The following is a 17,583-nucleotide window of genomic DNA, read 5'->3' as shown; positions in this document are numbered from 1 at the left end:
TCACCCCAATGTGATGAAGACAGTGTCTAATGTTTTCTTCCTAAAATTTTCAGGTTTGGCTTTTCAAAAGTCTTTCAAAAAGTCTTTAGTTACTCTTCCTATTCCTTTTCTGTTTCCTTCCTTTCCCAAGCAAATCACTTGTAAGGCCATTAGCTGGGGTAGAGCAGGGTAGTTATCCACGTGGGGCTGAGGGGGAGCCTTGATGGCCCTGAGTGGGGTGTAAGAGCCTAGAAGGGGTGAGGAGGGCATCCATGCAGGAAGGTGGACTGGTGTGGAGAGTCAGAGCCTAAGCAGGGAGAGCAAAGTGTGGATATCAGAGCCCTAGTACTGTGAGGTGGGATCCTTATGAGAGCGAGAGTGGTGGCAGAGATGGAAATTAGTTACTTCTAGGGGGAGTGTTCAAATAAGTAGATACATAAGTAGCAATAGAAGTAGGAAACTGATCAGTTCAGAATTTCAGAGAGTGACAACAATTAAAATAACAAAAAGTGTAAAGTTGTATAATTGCTTAGCATTCTGTAGTTCTCAAAGCTCATGTCTTTATAGTGGTGAATACCACTGGGTACTCCAAAAAAGGGAGCCCCTCTCCAAAGGGGGGACTAAAAATAAATGGGGACTTCCTGGTTCTTCCTTGACACCTTTGCCCAAAAGCCCAAATTTAAAAATTTATCAGCCCTATTGACCATGCTATTATGTTTCTAAGAGCTTCTGAGTTAGCTGAGGAAACCAACATGGATGTTTGGAGCTGGGCCCTCAAACACCACTAGTTTATAGGTAGGAACCGATGTTGTGCTTTAAGACGTCTTGTTGCATGAAGTGAGGTAGATACAAGGCAGGTAAAAACTCAGGCTCAGGGGCTTCCCTGGTGGCGCAGTGGCTGAGGTCCGCCTGCCAATGCAGGGGACACGGGTTCGTGCCCCGGTCCAGGAAGATCCCACATGCCACAGAGCGGCTGGGCCTGTGAGCCATGGCCGCTGAGCCTGCGCGTCCAGAGCCTGTGCTCCGCAACTGGAGAGGCCACAACAGTGAGAGGCCCGCGTACCGCAAAACAAACAAAAAACTCAGGCTCAGTTATACCCTCCTGTAAACTGGGCTGCTGTCAGTTGTTATCACTGAGGAGTATCTTGTACGCTGGGGCATCAGTCAAGATTGGAGACCTGAAATGATAGTTTCTGAGCTTGAAAATTATCTCCATTCTCTGTCCTTGGACTTATCTTTGAACATCTGCTGTCCCATCTAAACTGGAGTTACTTGAAGTCCCTATTATAAAACAGAGGAAAGGAAACAAGTGGTATCAGGGTCCCTAAAAGGCACCCGGAGCTGCTTTTGCTGGTCTTCTAACCTCTGCTTTCTCACTAGAACAGGGGTGGGCACAGTATGGTCTGTGGACCAAATCCAGCCTCGCCCCTTCCATTAGATATTGTCTACAGCTCCTTCCCTGTTAAAAGAGCCAAGCTGAGTAGTTGCTACCAGAGACTGTATGACCTGCAAAGTTAAAAATATGTACTACCTGGCCCCTTCAGAAAGTTTGATGACCCCCTTATTGAGAATGTTAACACCATAGAGACATTGGCTGTGTCTTGTGCACTGCTTTAGTTCTAGAACGTGGAGAATTGGATGCTTTCTGCCCCTCCCCTGCCCTCAGTGTCCTCTCACCTTCTCTCTTACCCCTTTGCTTCCCTAGTAGGCATAAGAGGATGGACTTAGCGGTCAGTATCATTCAAGAGCAAAGAGACTGCCAAGCTCTGATAGAAAATGAGAATAGCACCACAGCAAAGCTGTGTGCCTGGGATGCTGTCGACCAGGTGCTATGTGTGCACTGCTTTGCAGATAACATGTGCCCCCTGAAACTCACCACAACCCAAGATCATGGGATTCAGCTACAAGAGGCTGTGGTCCCTTATGAAAGTTACTAATGTACAAAACCAAAAGGATGCCTGGTTTGGCCAAAGCCTGACTCACGAGACGTAAATGTCTGAGCCTTGATATCACGCAGCTGCTCAGAAAGCCAAGTGTGTGTCATGGTGAGCTTTGGGAAAGGCTCTGAGGAGAGTATCTTTTGGGAGTTCTCATCCATATATGTCTCAATTCTTAAAGTAATAAATTAAGCTAAGAAACTGCTACATAATGACCTCCATGATGACCTAGGCTCAACTCTGGAGTCCCACATTGGACAGTGGTGGTGCAGAGCTAGCTGCCCCATGACTCACCCCGCTTTCCATTGCTTTCCTGCTTTCCCAAAGGGCCTCGTGTGTCATGTGTAGACTTGAACCTGTGTGATCAAGGACCACCTGTGACCCAGGAAAGAGGCCCACCAGGCCCTAGAAGCAGACTTTACACCAGCTGGGCAGGGATTTCTGGGTCTGGTGGGCATATCTCCTCAGACATGGGAGTGAAGTAACTGGAGGAGGACCAGAGTGGGGCCTGAAGGGAAGGCTGGATGGCCAGCCATGTAATTTAATCCTTCTGGGACTTGGTTTCCTTTTTCATTAAAACAGTGTAAACCAAACAATTATATAAGGGCTTAGTTTTTGAACAGGGAGTTATTTTCAAGCTCTGCAAGCCTGTAGGTCTATGAATCTGAAAACTTCTAGTGCCTGTTCTTTCTTCAACTTGACAAACACCTTGGACAAAATGTGGCAGCAATTATGCCCTGTGGACACCTGGCGGCATGAACCACTCATCCCAGAGGACCTGCTGAGGCACTGAGTTACCACACTGAGGAAACCAAGCCCCAGATAGCCTGGGTCCAGGGGGCTGAGTGCTTCTGCCTGTTTCAGAAAGGTAATGCTGCCATTTTTTTCTAGGGGAAAACCTTCTTCCATTCTCCATAAAGCCCTCAGGCCTCTGGTGCAGAACTTCCTCCTCACTGGTCCCCGTGCAAATACATAGGCTGCCACAAGAGACCCTTTCTTCCAAGCCCAGAGCTTTGCTGACCTCTTTTCTGCCCCACTTCCCTCTTCTTCTTTCTTTAGGAGAGCCATAGTAGTGGGACCAAATGAAGCTATGAGCTGTTCACTCATAGTAAAAGAGATTCTCTTTTGATCCCAGCTGTTTTAAAATCTTGAGTTCCACAAGGAAGTATGGAAGCTTAGAAAATCTGGTAGCAAGTCATATTCCTGGCATATCTGCTGAGTGGTCTTGTTTTCTGAACTGACTCCATTTTCTCCTCCTCTTCTTTGTAAATCTCTCTTATTAAAGCAGATTGGGAGATTTTTCAATAGATTAACATATTCTCAGGAGATTTGGGCCAAGTTTCCAACTTGAATATTACTCAAACCCAAACAACGTGTGTGCATGCCTCCTCCTTCTCGAGTTTTCCCTGCTTATGTTTCGTGACTAGTATTTTTAATTTTTATTTTTAAATGTTTTTTTTGTGGGTTTTTTTGGCCACACCTTGCAGCTTATGGGATCTCAGTTCCCAGAACTGGGTCCCCGGCAGTGGAAGCACGGAGTCCTAACCACTGCACCGCCAGGGAATTCCCCATGACTAAAATTTTTTTAAAGCATAGCATCCCTGTTGTTTTGTCTGCCCTTCGCTACTGTCTTCGGCTGTCTGGAAGCATCATTTTTTGGACCTACTTCTTTTCTGTTTTGTTCTTTTTTCTGAGTTTTTAAAGTGTTCAGTTCAGCAAGTATTTTTTGAGTGTTTTCTGTGAGTCGGGAGCTGGGGAAAATGATGAAAAAGACAGACCTTGCCATTGGAAAGCTCGGGTGTAGTAGAGACAGTTAAACTGAGCTTTCCTCTCCAAGGCAGGGCAAGATTTTACCTATACCTGACTCTTCCCAGAGTCCATGATGCTTCCCTCAAACCCTTACCCCCCACCACGAATGACTGCTGATCCCCCTCCCTTCTTAGTCTTCTTCCTTGTGATATTGTAGTTGCTAATATAAATTTACAGAACCAGCTGGATGCAACAGGGTGATGTAAGCACCTGGGTGATCAGGGTGATCAATAGTACACTCCTGGGCTCTCCCAAACTCTAGTCTAACCCTGGTTTAAGTGATTTTTTTGGTTTTGGTCACTGGTAGATTAAAAAAAAAAAGTCAAAACCAGATTAAGCTCTGAGGCTACCAAAGTGGTTTTGTAAACTCTATCAGCAGTTATTTGCCAAGAATCTACTATTTGCAAAGCTGCAAGCCAGCAGCTGTGCAGGATGTAAAGTTGCATTGCGTTATGCCCTCTCTCTACCTCTGGAGAAGCACAGGACTCTCCTCGCCCAGGGAGAAATGTCACCGCTTCAGGTTCAATTTCTCCCATGTCCCTTTCTCAATAACAGTTAATGGGTCTCAGCATTTTTCTTTTCCTCTTCCCTCCCTCCTTTCTTACCTCTGATGAAAGAAGTTTTCACATATCGAAGTATGGGGAAGTCATTCTGGCTTATACCTGAGTTAACTTAAATTTTATGCTAACTGAAACAGCCTGTTTGTGGCCTAACATACATTGTGTATCTGCTTTAATTATTAAAGAAAAGGGCACATTGACCAGAAGTAAAGAATGTCCATGTTGAAAATGAAATGCCCCTCTTCCTGGGACACCAATGTTGGTACTCTTTTGATGATAAGAATCTCTTCCCAGGTTCCAAGGTGATACTGCATATGCTGTATGTGTATGTGCTGGTCTGTCCTTTTTTTTTTTTTTTTTTTTTTTGAAGAAATGTATCCCTGACTTGTTTACTGTTCTTTGTTCTGACAAGATATAACACTGTGCTGAGAAACACTGCTTCTCCAGAGCAGTTTCTCAGAGTAATCTGGGAAGCTGGCTTCCAGGCTATAGTCCTCAGTTTGGCTCAAATAAAACTCTTCCCTATTCTTATTATTGTTTGTTTATTGATTATTTTCATTGACACCTGCCTCTATCCCAGACTCTGGAGTATACCCACAGTGTAATGTGCATTAAGCAGCACTGCTCTAGAAATTGTGTGAACTAGGAAGCCCATCTGTGGGTCACAGAGGGGAGGTTGCTTGGCAAGGAAGCCCATTTGCCGTTCTTGTCCATAAGTCTTTTGAAATAATTTGGTTTGAAAGTATTTTTTTCTGATTCTTGGTGTGTTTTTATGTGAACAAGTAGATGTCTTGTAAAGCACTGCCTGCTAACATCACCGCAGAAATGCACATGTCAGCACTGTGGAAATGGCCTCAGCATCTTCAAACAGTTACAAAGACATGTTGGATCTCATCGCCAACCAAAGAGCCACTCTCACCTGTTCTTGCCTCTTTGTATCCTGTCTTAATTATACCTATGAGATAGGCATTCAAATAAGCTGGGCAAACAGATGGAAAACCTAGATGCAAATAATACCCAGCTGACAGTGGATAATGTTTACATGCATTGCCAGTTGGGCATTGTCTTCAAACCATATGAAGCTGACTTGACATGGAACATCAAGACTAGTCCATTCATTTCCACCAAAGCATTGCAGAATCTTGCTGTGAATGGCACTCCTGTGGTAATAATTCTCACAGAAGCTCATGCAATGATGGGAAGCCATATAGGCACAAAGAATGTCTAAATCTATACCAGATGGTGCACACAGGGAGATCAGTGAATTTGGATAGCTTGTGATAAGTATGTTTGCATTTTATTTTCTCCTTAAAAATAAAACACACACAGAAAAAAGCAGATCCACTTGAAATGAGAGCAGTGTGGAGGCCACAGCCACTAGAAGATGGACCAAATTTTCCACTCCTGTGGTTCCCATGAAAAGGGTTTTGCACTCATTTGGCTGGGTCAGTTTCGCCATCAGGTATTCCAGGTGAGCAAGTCAGTTCTGGTTTCCTTCTAAAAGAGCCCCCATTTGGAATTCGCTGTGTGCCTCGTATGTGTTTGTTTCTGCTGCCAAGGGATTACTTATGCTGGCTGGCCTGATTGAACGACCATATGGCAAAGGCTCCTGCACTTCCAGCTGCCCAGAGTTCCTTTCCAGCTGCAGTGGAAACACAAGCCGTGTAGAAGGACATCAGATGGACTCTTCCCATCTCAGTTTTCTGGAGAGGTGGTGCGATGGCTTTTAGATTTTAAGTCAAATAGCTGTCAGTCAAGCTCTGAAGGAAGCTCAGCTGAGGGCACTGAAGTCTATCAGATACCCAAGCTTACAGTTTATGCTTGTTTCCTTGTCTGTAAAGGTTGGAGCCGATGATCCTGCAGGTCCTTCTGAGTCTACAATCCAGACGTTTTAAAGACTCACGCCCACACCCCTACCCCACCCCCGCCCCACGCGTTACGTGCTGACATGCACGTCAGCTACGCCCTCTGTACGATTTCCTATGGTGCCTTTTGGTTTGTTTTTTAGCCCAAGAAAGTTATCATGTTCTTACTGTCTCAAAAGCCCAGAAGTCACCATTTAGGTCATCCTTGAGGTGCAGAATTCCCTTTGTCCACTTCCTACGGAGGAAAATTGTTTTAAAGTGGGATAATGTAAACAAAAACATTATTACTGTTTGTTTCATGACATTTATTTATGTGCAATGCTATGCAGGAGGATTTCTGCAAACCTTTATAAGGGTGGTGTGTCAGAGAGTCACAATTAGGTTTTGAATCACAAATTTATTATAGAAAGATACCAATTTAATAAAGGTGTTGTAGTAGGTTTCTAATATTTGTATGCTAAAATGTGACAGACAAAACAGAAAAATGGTCACATCCAATAAGGGGGGAATGTTTGGAATTAAGTGTTGCAGATCATAGCCTGTGAGTGCCCCTTGTCGGGCCCAGAGATGACCTAGTATTAGCCCTTTAAGAGGGCATATGCCAGGTTGGGGTGCGGAGACCATTTGTAGCTCTTGGAATTACTTTTGCTACCTAATTATGTATTCTGAGTTATAAAAAGGATTTGTAACTGCAAGCGGCTTTCAAAGAATAATTTTCTACTGGTGTAAACAGCAACTACGAGATCTATAAATTAGAAAGAGTGGCTGGAAAACCTCAGCAAAACTCACTTTCCCTGGTGCCTTTACTTAGGCATTTCTGGGCAAAGTCAGCTTTGCTAAGTAGCCATTAGGTCTCCACCGGTCAAGAGAAAGGGGAAAAATTCATCCCAAGCTGTGCCTTGGAAAGGAGTGTTTCAGTCATTACCTATACTTGGTTTTTCTTGCAATCAAGAAACTGGTGGGAGGAATGAGAACTTCATGGGAAATAAGGCTTTGCATTCTTTGTTTATTGGGAAAATGCTTTGCTTTTATTTGATTTACTCTCCAGGTAAGTCAGGAGAGGATGGCTGAGTTAATTGGACCCTTTAACATCCCAAGCTTAGGTCAAGGCACCTGGATCCTGGCACCTCCTCCAGAACTTTCTCCAGACCTCTCTTGTTCTCTTTCTGGGGAACTAGGATTAGTGTGCTCCTTACATGGGGCGCTGTGTCAGGGCAGGAACCTGGAGGCACCTACCCCGAGAGTTATCACAGGCCAGGATGCATACCTTCTGTTGTTTCTTCCTTCATCATCTTGATAATTTTGATAAAGAACAAAGAGACCTCTTCACAAAACAGACAACAAGTCTTGCTCTAACCAAATGAGTCCACCACTGAAATGAGTGCCAGTTAATTTCCTTCCTTTGAAACTCAAACATATGATCAGACATATATGTCAAGTATCCCAACAACTGAAATGTTTTAATATTCTCTCCTATCTTCCCTGCTTATTTCCAAAATCCAAGTGCTTTTTTGCTGTAAGCAAAACTATGCAGGAAAGTTCTTTTCAAAAATACTCTCCTATACCACCCAAAGGTTTCCTGATTATAAAAGGAACCTACACAACTACCGATTGAAAAGTCCTGCAGCACAGGACAGGTGAGGAGAGGCAGGGAGGCGGTGGGGGTCTGGTATGGGCGGGGCTCTCTGCAGGAGGCATATCTGGGCCTTGGGGCCCCGCAGGCCCAGTGGACCAGTTGGGTCCCTGAGCCGAGAATCTGCCTCAAGCAGGGGATGCGGAAGGGGTAGCAGGGGTACCTTGGCCTGTCGACGGGCTCCAGCAGCTCGAGGGTGCAAAGGGAGGTCATGAGTTTCAGTCTGCTGCTTAGCAAAGTTCACAAACACCTGGAGGCAGGGGAAGAGCAAGAGTAGGTAGATGTTTCCAGAAAATGGCACCCTCCACCCACCCACCCACTTTGCTTTCTGGTTTCCCCAGTTAACTACAGCCCTGCTGGAGCAGCTTGTGCCCTGCCCAGGGCACAGGGCTTTTTCTTGGAATTGTGAGCTAAGCCAAAGGAGTGCCCACAGGAGGATTAAAAGGTCAACAAGGCAAGGCAGATTCTCAGCTACCGGTGTCCTCCTGAAACTCTAAAGGAATAACTAAAATATCCCAAGCCAGGAGAACAGGAGCTGATCTCCCCACTTTTCTCTTCTCTCTTCAGTGTGCCTGTCCCCGCCTCCACCTGCTTATGCTGATAAGAAGCTTCTCAAAGGGTAAACAGAGACTTGCCTATTTCCACTGCTTTACTGAAGAGTCTTTAAGGGTGTTTATTTAACAAAAAACCCCAATAAAACCCAGAAACAAATGTCCATATGGATGAATGGATAAACAAAACATGGCATATACACGCAACTGAATAGTATTCAACTTTAAAAAGAAAGGATATTCTAACACATGCTACCATGTGGATTTACCTTGAGGACATTATGTCAACCGAAATAAGCTAGGCACAAAAGAACAAATATCATATGATTCCACTTATATGAGGTATGTGGAGTAGTCAACAGAAAGTAGAACGGTGGTTACCAGTGGCTGGGGGAGTGGTTACTGGGGAGTTATTGCTTGATGAATACAGAGTTTCAGTCTGGGAAGATGAAAAATTTCTGGAGATGGATGGTGGTGATGGTTGCACAACAATGTGAATCTATCAATACTTAATGCCACTGAAGTGTAATGCCACTTAAAAATGGTTAATTATGGGCTTCCCTGGTGGCACAGTGGTTGAGAGTCCACCTGCCGATGCAGGTGACACGGGTTTGTGCCCCGGTCCGGGAAGATCCCACATGCCGCGGAGCGGCTGGGCCGGTGAGCCATGGCCGCTGAGCCTGTGCGTCTGGAGCCTGTGCTCCGCAACGGGAGAGGCCCCAACAGTGAGAGGCCCGTGTACCACAAAAAAAAAAAAGAAAAAAAAAAGGTCAATTATGATATATATATATATTTATATTTTTTACCACAATAAAAAACGATCACTTTAAAAAACCTGACACATGGCACATATTTATCAAAACTCACTGAACTGTACACTTTAAGTGGGTGCTTTCTATTGTATTTAAATTAAGCATTAGTAAAGCTGATTTGAAAAGAAAAAAAATGGCCACCACCACAAACCAGGAAGGAGAAATAATGTCCTAGAGTTGTTGGGAAGGATGCTGTAAAAAGGTCCGTGAAGTCTGCTGATGGCTGAAATATTGTTAGAAGACAATTTCTGATATTCCAAGTTTTGCCCGAATGGACAGAGAGACTAGAGTGTTGGCACTTGGGCATGTCCTGCCTCGCTCTCGTGTGGATTCCAGCCCAGCCTCTGCCCGGCCCCGCTCTGCATGTGGCGCCCTCTCGGCCTTGCCTGGTCCAGCGTGGTCTGCGTGACTGAATACTCCTCGATGAGCAGGCTGTCCTTGTGGGAGACGAGCAGCCGGAAGATCCTGGCCAGGGAGGAGGAGGAGACCTGGAACTGCAGCATGTTGTAGTGCCTCTCCCTCTGCACGCTGCCTGGGAAGTTCCCCTGGAAGAACTGCTCCACGGGACCCAGGTCGGGAAGCAAGTCGTCCTTCGGGGATTTGATTTTCATTGTGACGATGTAGCCATCTCCAAACCTGAGGGAAGCACATGGCAGTGTGGTACAGGCCTGTTAGCAGTTGGGTCTAAGGAAATCCTGAAATGAGGACTAGACTCATGAAAAATATTGGGGATTAAAGGCATGTACTATAGACCTAGTGTACATGTTTAAAACTAGGATTAAAAGGGCCATGATGGTTCCTGGAGAAGTGGTTTGATACTAGTTTTTAGAGGTCTAAATGCCTTGTGTGGTGAAGTGGGTCTCCAGACGTGTGTCACAGCTTCCTGTGTCCACCTCTTGGAGACATGGGTGTTCCCTGATCCTTGCCCTTTAACATACTTGCTGAAGTCAAGTGTGGTCTGAGCCCTGTGCTGAGATCACAGGCTGCCCAGTGCTTACTCGGTGGTGGAAAGACTGCCCAGCCCTTTAAGAGACTGGTCTGGTGGGAGCAAAGTTTGGGAAGGCAGCTCTTCCCTGAGGAAGCTTCCAGAACAAATGGAGGTGCCAGGGCCAGGGCCATCGGTGCTTCCCTCCTCCCCTCACCAGGTCACCCACCTGTGGATAAAGAATGGTCCACCAGAGTGAATGCATGGCTAGCTGGCTTCCCTTCACACTTACACCAGGGTATACTTACTTCAGTGCTCTCTCCATGATCCAGGATCGTTCCCCTTTACAATAAAATGTCTTTACCTTTCAGCCCCGGAAAATTGACCATCCTCCACATGGGAACATTCCCTCTCACGTGCTCTCCCATGGGGATATTGAGGACTGAGAGGGAAAGGAGTAAGGAGCAACCATGTCTCCAGCAGGTGGCCACTGTAAGTTGCTGACATGGGTCTGGTGACCTCACATGCTGAAGTCCCCCTAGATACCTGTGTAGTGTGCAAGCTGTAGTTGCTCAAGATATCATGGGTCAAGTGCCCAAATGCAGCTAATCTACTAGACCTTCCTCTCAACCACTTATCTGTATGATGTGTATGAAGCATGATGTGTATCGTGCAAGACACTCTCCTGGATACATGGAGATGAAGCGTCTCGGTGTAGATGAGGTGAGTTAGGTTCTCTTCCTTTCACCAACGGGCATGGTGACTTTTCTGTCCTGGGCTCTCATTTATCTCTGATAAATGAGTGATAACTATAAGTCCACCCTTCATAGTTTATAAAGCGTATCAGAAGGCAAAGGAGCATGACATTCTTAATAAAATCTTATTTTAAGTGATTGTCGGCTTTGGCACACAAACTGTTATTAATAACACATTATTTACAGCAGTCTACAACTTACAGGGACGGGATAATCCTGCTGAAGATTACTGGCGTTGCTGGTTTGTCATATAATACATGGTCATTTCTCAAATTCAAAAGCATATGACATGGCAGAAAGGAACACTGATTGCTCGGGCCCTTTGGTCTCTGAATCATTCCTACCGTGGTTGTGGACTCTTATTAAATGGGTCATGGATTCTGGATCTGTTGGGCTAAGTGGTGGGATAATTAGGCAGTGGTAGTGACCCTCCCTCATCCCAACCGGGCTCTGCATTTGCCCCGATCATAATCCCCATCTGGAGACTTGGTGAGCCTTCAGCCATAGGCAGTTAGCTCAACAGAGAGGAGTTACATTCAGCACAACAGCTTTCTCCATCTACTGCTACAGAATGAGGCCCAGACACCTCTGCCCATGGGATGAGGGGGCAGCAGGACTCCCCCACATGATAGTAGAGAGCACAGGGCCTGGTTGACTGCCCCTTTCTCCCCAGAAGGTAATAAAGGCAATCCCCACCATATCCTTACTTGTACTTGAGGTGCTGAATGGTGCCCAGACACTGAAAGGTGCCCTTCGCCATGATGGCAAGCCGGGTACACAGGGCCTCGCACTCTTCCATGCTGGGGGCAGGGGAGAGCAGGTGAGGGCTGGGAGGACTGGACTCCATTGCCCACCTGCTCCACCCCAGTCCCTGGGAATCTCTTGCCTGTGGGAAGTGAGGACCACGGCTCTCCCTTCTCTGATGATGCCCATGATGGTGTTCCACAGCATGCGGCGTGCCTGGGGGTCCATGCCTGTGGTGGGCTCATCCTGTGGGGAGGCAGAGAGGACAGGGGGCTGGTTCCGGCACCCTCCTTGGCTGACTCCCTCTGAGCAGCTCTGCTCTCTGGCAGACAAAACACAAATTCACTCCCCTGTGGGGCAAGACCCGGGGAAGCCAGCACAGGGCATGGAAGGCGGGAGGTGAATCAGGACCGTGAAGAAACATCATGCACACCTCTAGACCCGTTTCAGCCCGTGAATGGGTTAAGGTTGATTAAGGCAATTATAGAGTTATCTTAAAAAAAGGAAAAAATTCTCTGTATATGTTTGCAAGGAGGCAGGAAGATAGCTCAGGTGATTTTCAGGGTCCTTCCAAGGCCTGTGATCCATGCCTTCATAAACCCCAGACTACATGGGTATGGGGCCCTCAGGCCTGGTCCAGCTTTGGTGAGAACCACATGAGCTGTTGCTCCAGGCCAGTGCGCCTGTCCAGTTAGGACCCCAAACAGGCCTTGTCAGGAAGTAAAAATTTTTGACCAGTCCCTGACATTCTACAGAGGGGTTGAACTTCCCTGCTAGAGCCTGCAGCCCCCAAGAGGCTTCCCAGGAACTCACAGTAAGAATGTGTTGTGACTCTATCTCCCCCCAAGAGCTGTGAACCAAACACTGGGCTGATATGCTCAAAACGCGCAGAATAGGCAACAACCCAGACAAAAACAGCCCGCTGCGTTTTCTAAATCTGCTGACCCAACAACAGAGATGCAGCACTCAGCTCTTGCAAGCCCTTTGGTGGTCCCGGTGGTGCTCACCAGTAGCACCAGCAGTGGGCAGCCTATCAGTGCAATGGCTGTGGAGAGTTTCCGCTTATTGCCTGTGCTGTAGGTGCCGGCCAGGCAGTCTGCGTAGAGAGACAGGCCCAAGCTCTGAATACTCCGGTTTGTCACCTAGGGAAGAGAAAGAAATCCCATTTGGGATAAACAAACAAGCAAACACCCCAAACCTCCACCAACTCAAAGTCTTGGGCTCCCAGATCGCACACCTTCAGGATGACAGACCCAGCTAGGCTGAAAAAGGACCACCTGGTGGCTCAGGGGGTGGCTCGTGGCCTTCAAGGGCCAGATGCCTCCTTTCCACTGTGGGCCTTAGATCTCCGTGTGGTTTGGTCTGCTCCACACTCGTTGGGTGTAGCCCCCTGAGAAATGGCCTTCAGCTTTACAAGAGTAGGACGATGCTTCTCACCCAGTGTCCTGGACTATGGCTAGGAGTAGAAGAGGAAGAGTCCTAGGGTCTGTTTAAGAAGATGGTGGGTCCCAGACCTGTTGATACCACCCCTCATCACAGTCACACTTGCAGTCTTGTGTGTGCATCTAATATATACTTATTGAGCACCTTCTATGAACCAGGCATAGAAGGGTGCTAAAGAATAATGGTGAACATGGCCATTGCTGCTGTACTCACAGATGGCAGGGGGTGGTGACAGACAACCAAAATACACAGAATAATGACAGATTGTAACAGCGCTTTGAGGGAACTCAACAGTAAACTATGATAGAGAATACCATGTGTGCGTGTGTGCACGTGCATGTGCACAGAAGGAAAGTTAGGGAGGTCCCTTGGAGACAGGCCCACCATGCCTCTGCCTTCTGCACCTCTACCTGGAATGTTCTTCCCCTAGATATCCACATGGTTCACTCAGGTCTTCACCCAGAAGTCACTTCCTCTGTGAAGCTGTCCCTGGGCCACCCTACTTAAAAGTGCATACCCCACAATTCTTCCCTGCTTTATTTTTCCCCTAAGAACTTTTTACTCTCAAATGTATTGTGTATTTTACTTGTTTATCTTTTTAGTGTCTGTCCCTCCCACTAGAATATAAGCTCCATTTTTTACTTTTTATTTGGAATAGTCCCCAACTGACAGAATCGTGTAAGAATAAGAATAGTGCAAATAACACTCATAGACTCTTAGTCTCTATTTTCCTCTCTCCTTCTCTTACACACACAAAAATACAAACACACACACACACACACAATGTTTTCAGACTCATCTGAGGGTCAGTTATACTTGGCCCTTCATTCCTAAATACTTCAGTGTCTATTTCCTAAGTATAGGGACATCCTCTTACATAACCACAGTACAGTTATGATTGTCAGTAAATTTAATATTGTCATGATACTTTTATCTAGATTATTACCCTTCACAGTCTGATTTTGCCAATTCACTCAGTAATGTCCTTTCCAGAACTATTTTCTCTCCAGTACAGGCTGCAGTGTAGGGTACATTACTCAGTCACTGTGTCTACTTAGCCTCCTGTGATCAGGAACATCTCCATAGGATTTCTCTGCCATTCCGTGTCTTTTATGACTTTGATAATTTTTAAGAATACAACCCATATATACATATATATACATACATATATATATATATATATTAATAGAATGTTTCTCTAGATCTTGTCAAATGTTTCCTTATGATAAGGTTCAGGTTATGCATCCCAATCAGAATATTCTGTAGGTGAAGTTGTGTCCTTCTCAGGGTATCACATCTAGGGGTATGGGATGTCCATCTGACCCTCAGTGGTGATGGTGGTTTTGAGCACCCAGTTAAAGTGTTGTCTAATTTCTCCACTGTAAGATTATCAGGCTTCCCCCTCACAACCAATAAGCAATCTGTGGGAGATACTTTTAAGCCATAAAAATATCTTGCTTTTCATAAAAAATTTCCCCTAGACTCAGCAACCACAAATCTTGTCACAACCCAGTCTTTACTCTGATCCTTGCAAAATGATTTTTGAGCTCTGCAACTTCCTGTACACTAACTAGCTGGCTCTCAGCATTTGACTGTAGGCAAGGACCACCCCTTCTCTCCTGATTATTTACTTATCTACTTAACAATATGGAGTTATAAATCCCTACTTTTCCTCCAATGTTTTATAATTGTCATGGTATTTAATTATGTTGATGCTTAAATAGTCCCACATTTGGCCATTGGGAGCCCCTTCAAGATGGCTCCTGTGCACTTATGAAATACCTCTATCATTTTTTTTTAAAGCACTCTTTACTTCCTGACATAATAAGATGTTCCAGGCTCATTTTACCTATGGTGTCTCAGCCCTGGAATTTGTCAGTTGTCTGAAGAGTCATAATTCCTTTTAGTGGGGAATGGTATTAGAGATCAAAATCTGGACACTTAGATATACTCATTTTTACTGGGGTATTTTTGCTTCTTGGCCTTTTCAGAGGACAGATATATGCACACACAAACATACACACACACGCACGAACCTATGTACACATATGTACAATATACATGAGCACATACGGCATGCATGCACAAACATAAGCACACAACTATTTTCATGAGTTCACAGTAATAGCTTTAATTCCAATCCATCCTTATAGGATTCTTTCTTACTTTCCCCCTTTTCATATTTGTATGTCTCGTCTTCCACATTGAGAACCCTGGCTCCAAACAATATAAACACATTTATTCATTTACTTAGTCTTATGAAACATGTAAAATTGTTTCAGAATTGCTTTTCCCATGCCACTATAAGAAACAAATCAACTAAAAAGAGCTCATAATTTGCTTGTAGCTCTTTCTTTCTGCTCCAACTGCCCAAGACTGAGGATATACTGTCAAGTATTGTATAAGTTATTTGTATTAGTTCTTTTCCTCTCCTCCTGTATGATTATTACATTCATTTGAAATAAAATTGGATTAATTTGTTTTAGTTTGCTTTCAGTGTTAGGATTTACTTTCTGTTTTCATTTTTACCTCTTTTTCATTCTTACTGATTTAGTTTTATTTTTTTGAATATGTAGAACATTAACATGCTTCTAAAAGTTTAAACTATACATTAAAAAATACCCAGAGAGAAGTGTTATTTTCTCCCATTTCCCTCTTGCTGACCACTACATTTATTGTTTTCCAGTTTATCCTTCCCATATTTTTATTTGTAAAGATAAGCAGACATATTTATGCTTTCTTATTTTTCCTACTTTCTTACACTAAAAATTAGCATTCTACATGTTCTCTTTTGCACTTTGCTTTTTTCACTTAACTATATCTCCTAGAAAGAACTCCATATCAGTTCACAGAGATTTTCTTTGCTTTTGTTTTTTTTTTTACAGCTACATAAGACCTTATTGTATGTATTTATCACAAATTATTCAGCCAATTTCCTATGTCTGAACATTTAGCTAGTTTCCCATATTTTATGAGTAAAATGCAGTGAATAACCTTGTGCATATGCATTTTGTACTGGATCAAAGGGTAAATGTTTATATCGTTTTGTTAGATATTTATTAGGGCAGGACTTTTTTTTATCTGTTTTGTTCACTGCTATACCCTTGTTTTCCAGAACAGTACTTGACATGTAGTAGACACTCAGTTGAGCATTTGTTGAATGAATAAATGGATAGCGTGCTCCAGCTTTCCCATCTCTAAATAAACGCATTCTCATAAAACAGGTTCGCGAGTAGCCATAACAAACCATGTTTATTTACCCTCTTGATTTTCTCTGCTGGTACACCTCGAAGCCGGGCATAAAGGTAAAGATGTTCTCGCCCTGTAAGCTGGTCATCGATTGCATCAAACTGAGGACAGTAGCCCATATTTTGATGGACGTCAGAAATATTGGTTAAAATACTGCAAGAAGAAAAAGCAGTTAGCAGGTTTCCTTCACAAAGTGGGTGACCAGAGATCTAGGGCTGGAGGAGTTTCTGCCAATAAGATAAGAAAGCTGCCTCTTCTCTTCTCCCATTTTGCTTTAGACATGTGCATGACATTTAGCAATCAGAGCAGGGGCTGTTCAGTTAGAAACTGATAAACTCCAGGAGTTCTGAGCTTTGAATCCAGTCAGATTCTCCCATTTCCCTGTCTAGGATAAACTGAATACCTGCTACCCAAAGACAGCTATGCTTTTGGATTGGCTCACCTCTTAAAAACAAAGGGAAGATCAAATTTAAGAAAATGACTAGTGGTTTTTGATCCCTTTCAAACATTTGGAAAGTTGCCAGAGAAGAGGTGTGCTTTCCAATGGAAGTAAATTTCTCCATTTGTGTTTAGTGGCAGAGATACAGTCAGTGAAAGAGGAACCAATCAGATCACCACCTAGAGCAAGAGGCTGGCAGAAGAGAAGAAGAAATGGAATGAACTGAGTCTATCAACTCCCTTTGACCAATATATTCTCTCCTGCTAGAAAATATATTGCCTTGATGAAAAAATAAACTGTCCATAGACTGGTCTAATTTCTTTCCCCCTTCTCTTATAGCTTAGGGTCTGTGAATAAAGGATGGATGCAACAGTATGTGACAGGATGGGACAGAGAGAGGCCATGTAGTTCCCACTATGACAAAAACTACTTAGGTATGGCTGGCCCAATTAAAACCACCCAGAGAAGCAAGGAGGGTACGTCACCAAATTCATAGGAACTACTCCACTGAAGAAGCTGAATCCTGTGTCTTAAACCTATACGTTCTTTCTAGCTTCTGACTTGGTTTTACCTTCTGGGCATCCGTGTCTCACTTGGACTATAACTTGATGTCTCATGGTAAAACCTATTACATCCCCCTGCCCTCCACTCCCTGCCCTTTCCCCTTTGTTACCATCATGAAGTCATTTGCTTGGCTAAGCTAGATCTGAAGATGAGATAGACCCAGCCATGGCTCCACCTCTGCCATTCCCTTTGCTCTAGACCCAACAGGGATGGCTGGGGAACCAAATTCATCCTATTTGAGCCAGTGAAGAATGCTTAGGACTCTCCCTACCCAGGGAGCATTGGGCCATATTGAGGATGGCTTTCCCTAGTCAAGCA

The 17,583-nt window shown here is 44.6% G+C and overlaps 1 protein-coding gene across 1 annotated transcript in view; it reads right to left on the bottom strand.

Annotated features, from left to right (window-relative positions):
- Positions 1 to 6,139: 6,139 nt before the first annotated feature.
- The window catches only part of ABCA4 (ATP binding cassette subfamily A member 4), a gene marked incomplete at its 5' end in the record, with an annotated part of 129,497 nt that continues 118,053 nt past the window's right edge, over positions 6,140 to 17,583 (bottom strand). Inside the window, 8 exons of the mRNA XM_081223844.1 lie at positions 6,140 to 6,160; positions 6,319 to 6,385; positions 7,947 to 8,033; positions 9,533 to 9,782; positions 11,534 to 11,626; positions 11,713 to 11,816; positions 12,578 to 12,712; positions 16,274 to 16,415. Coding sequence (XP_081079970.1) covers positions 6,350 to 6,385; positions 7,947 to 8,033; positions 9,533 to 9,782; positions 11,534 to 11,626; positions 11,713 to 11,816; positions 12,578 to 12,712; positions 16,274 to 16,415 — 847 coding nt within the window. The 3' untranslated portion in view covers positions 6,140 to 6,160; positions 6,319 to 6,349. The remainder of the gene's footprint in view (positions 6,161 to 6,318; positions 6,386 to 7,946; positions 8,034 to 9,532; positions 9,783 to 11,533; positions 11,627 to 11,712; positions 11,817 to 12,577; positions 12,713 to 16,273; positions 16,416 to 17,583) is intronic.

The sequence above is a fragment of the Mesoplodon bidens genome, assembly GCF_964165515.1.
Source record: "Mesoplodon bidens genome assembly, chromosome: 2".
Lineage (NCBI taxonomy): Eukaryota > Metazoa > Chordata > Mammalia > Artiodactyla > Ziphiidae > Mesoplodon > Mesoplodon bidens.
The sequence above is the reverse complement of the archived record's forward strand: the minus strand, read 5'-3'. Positions and strand labels throughout refer to the sequence as shown.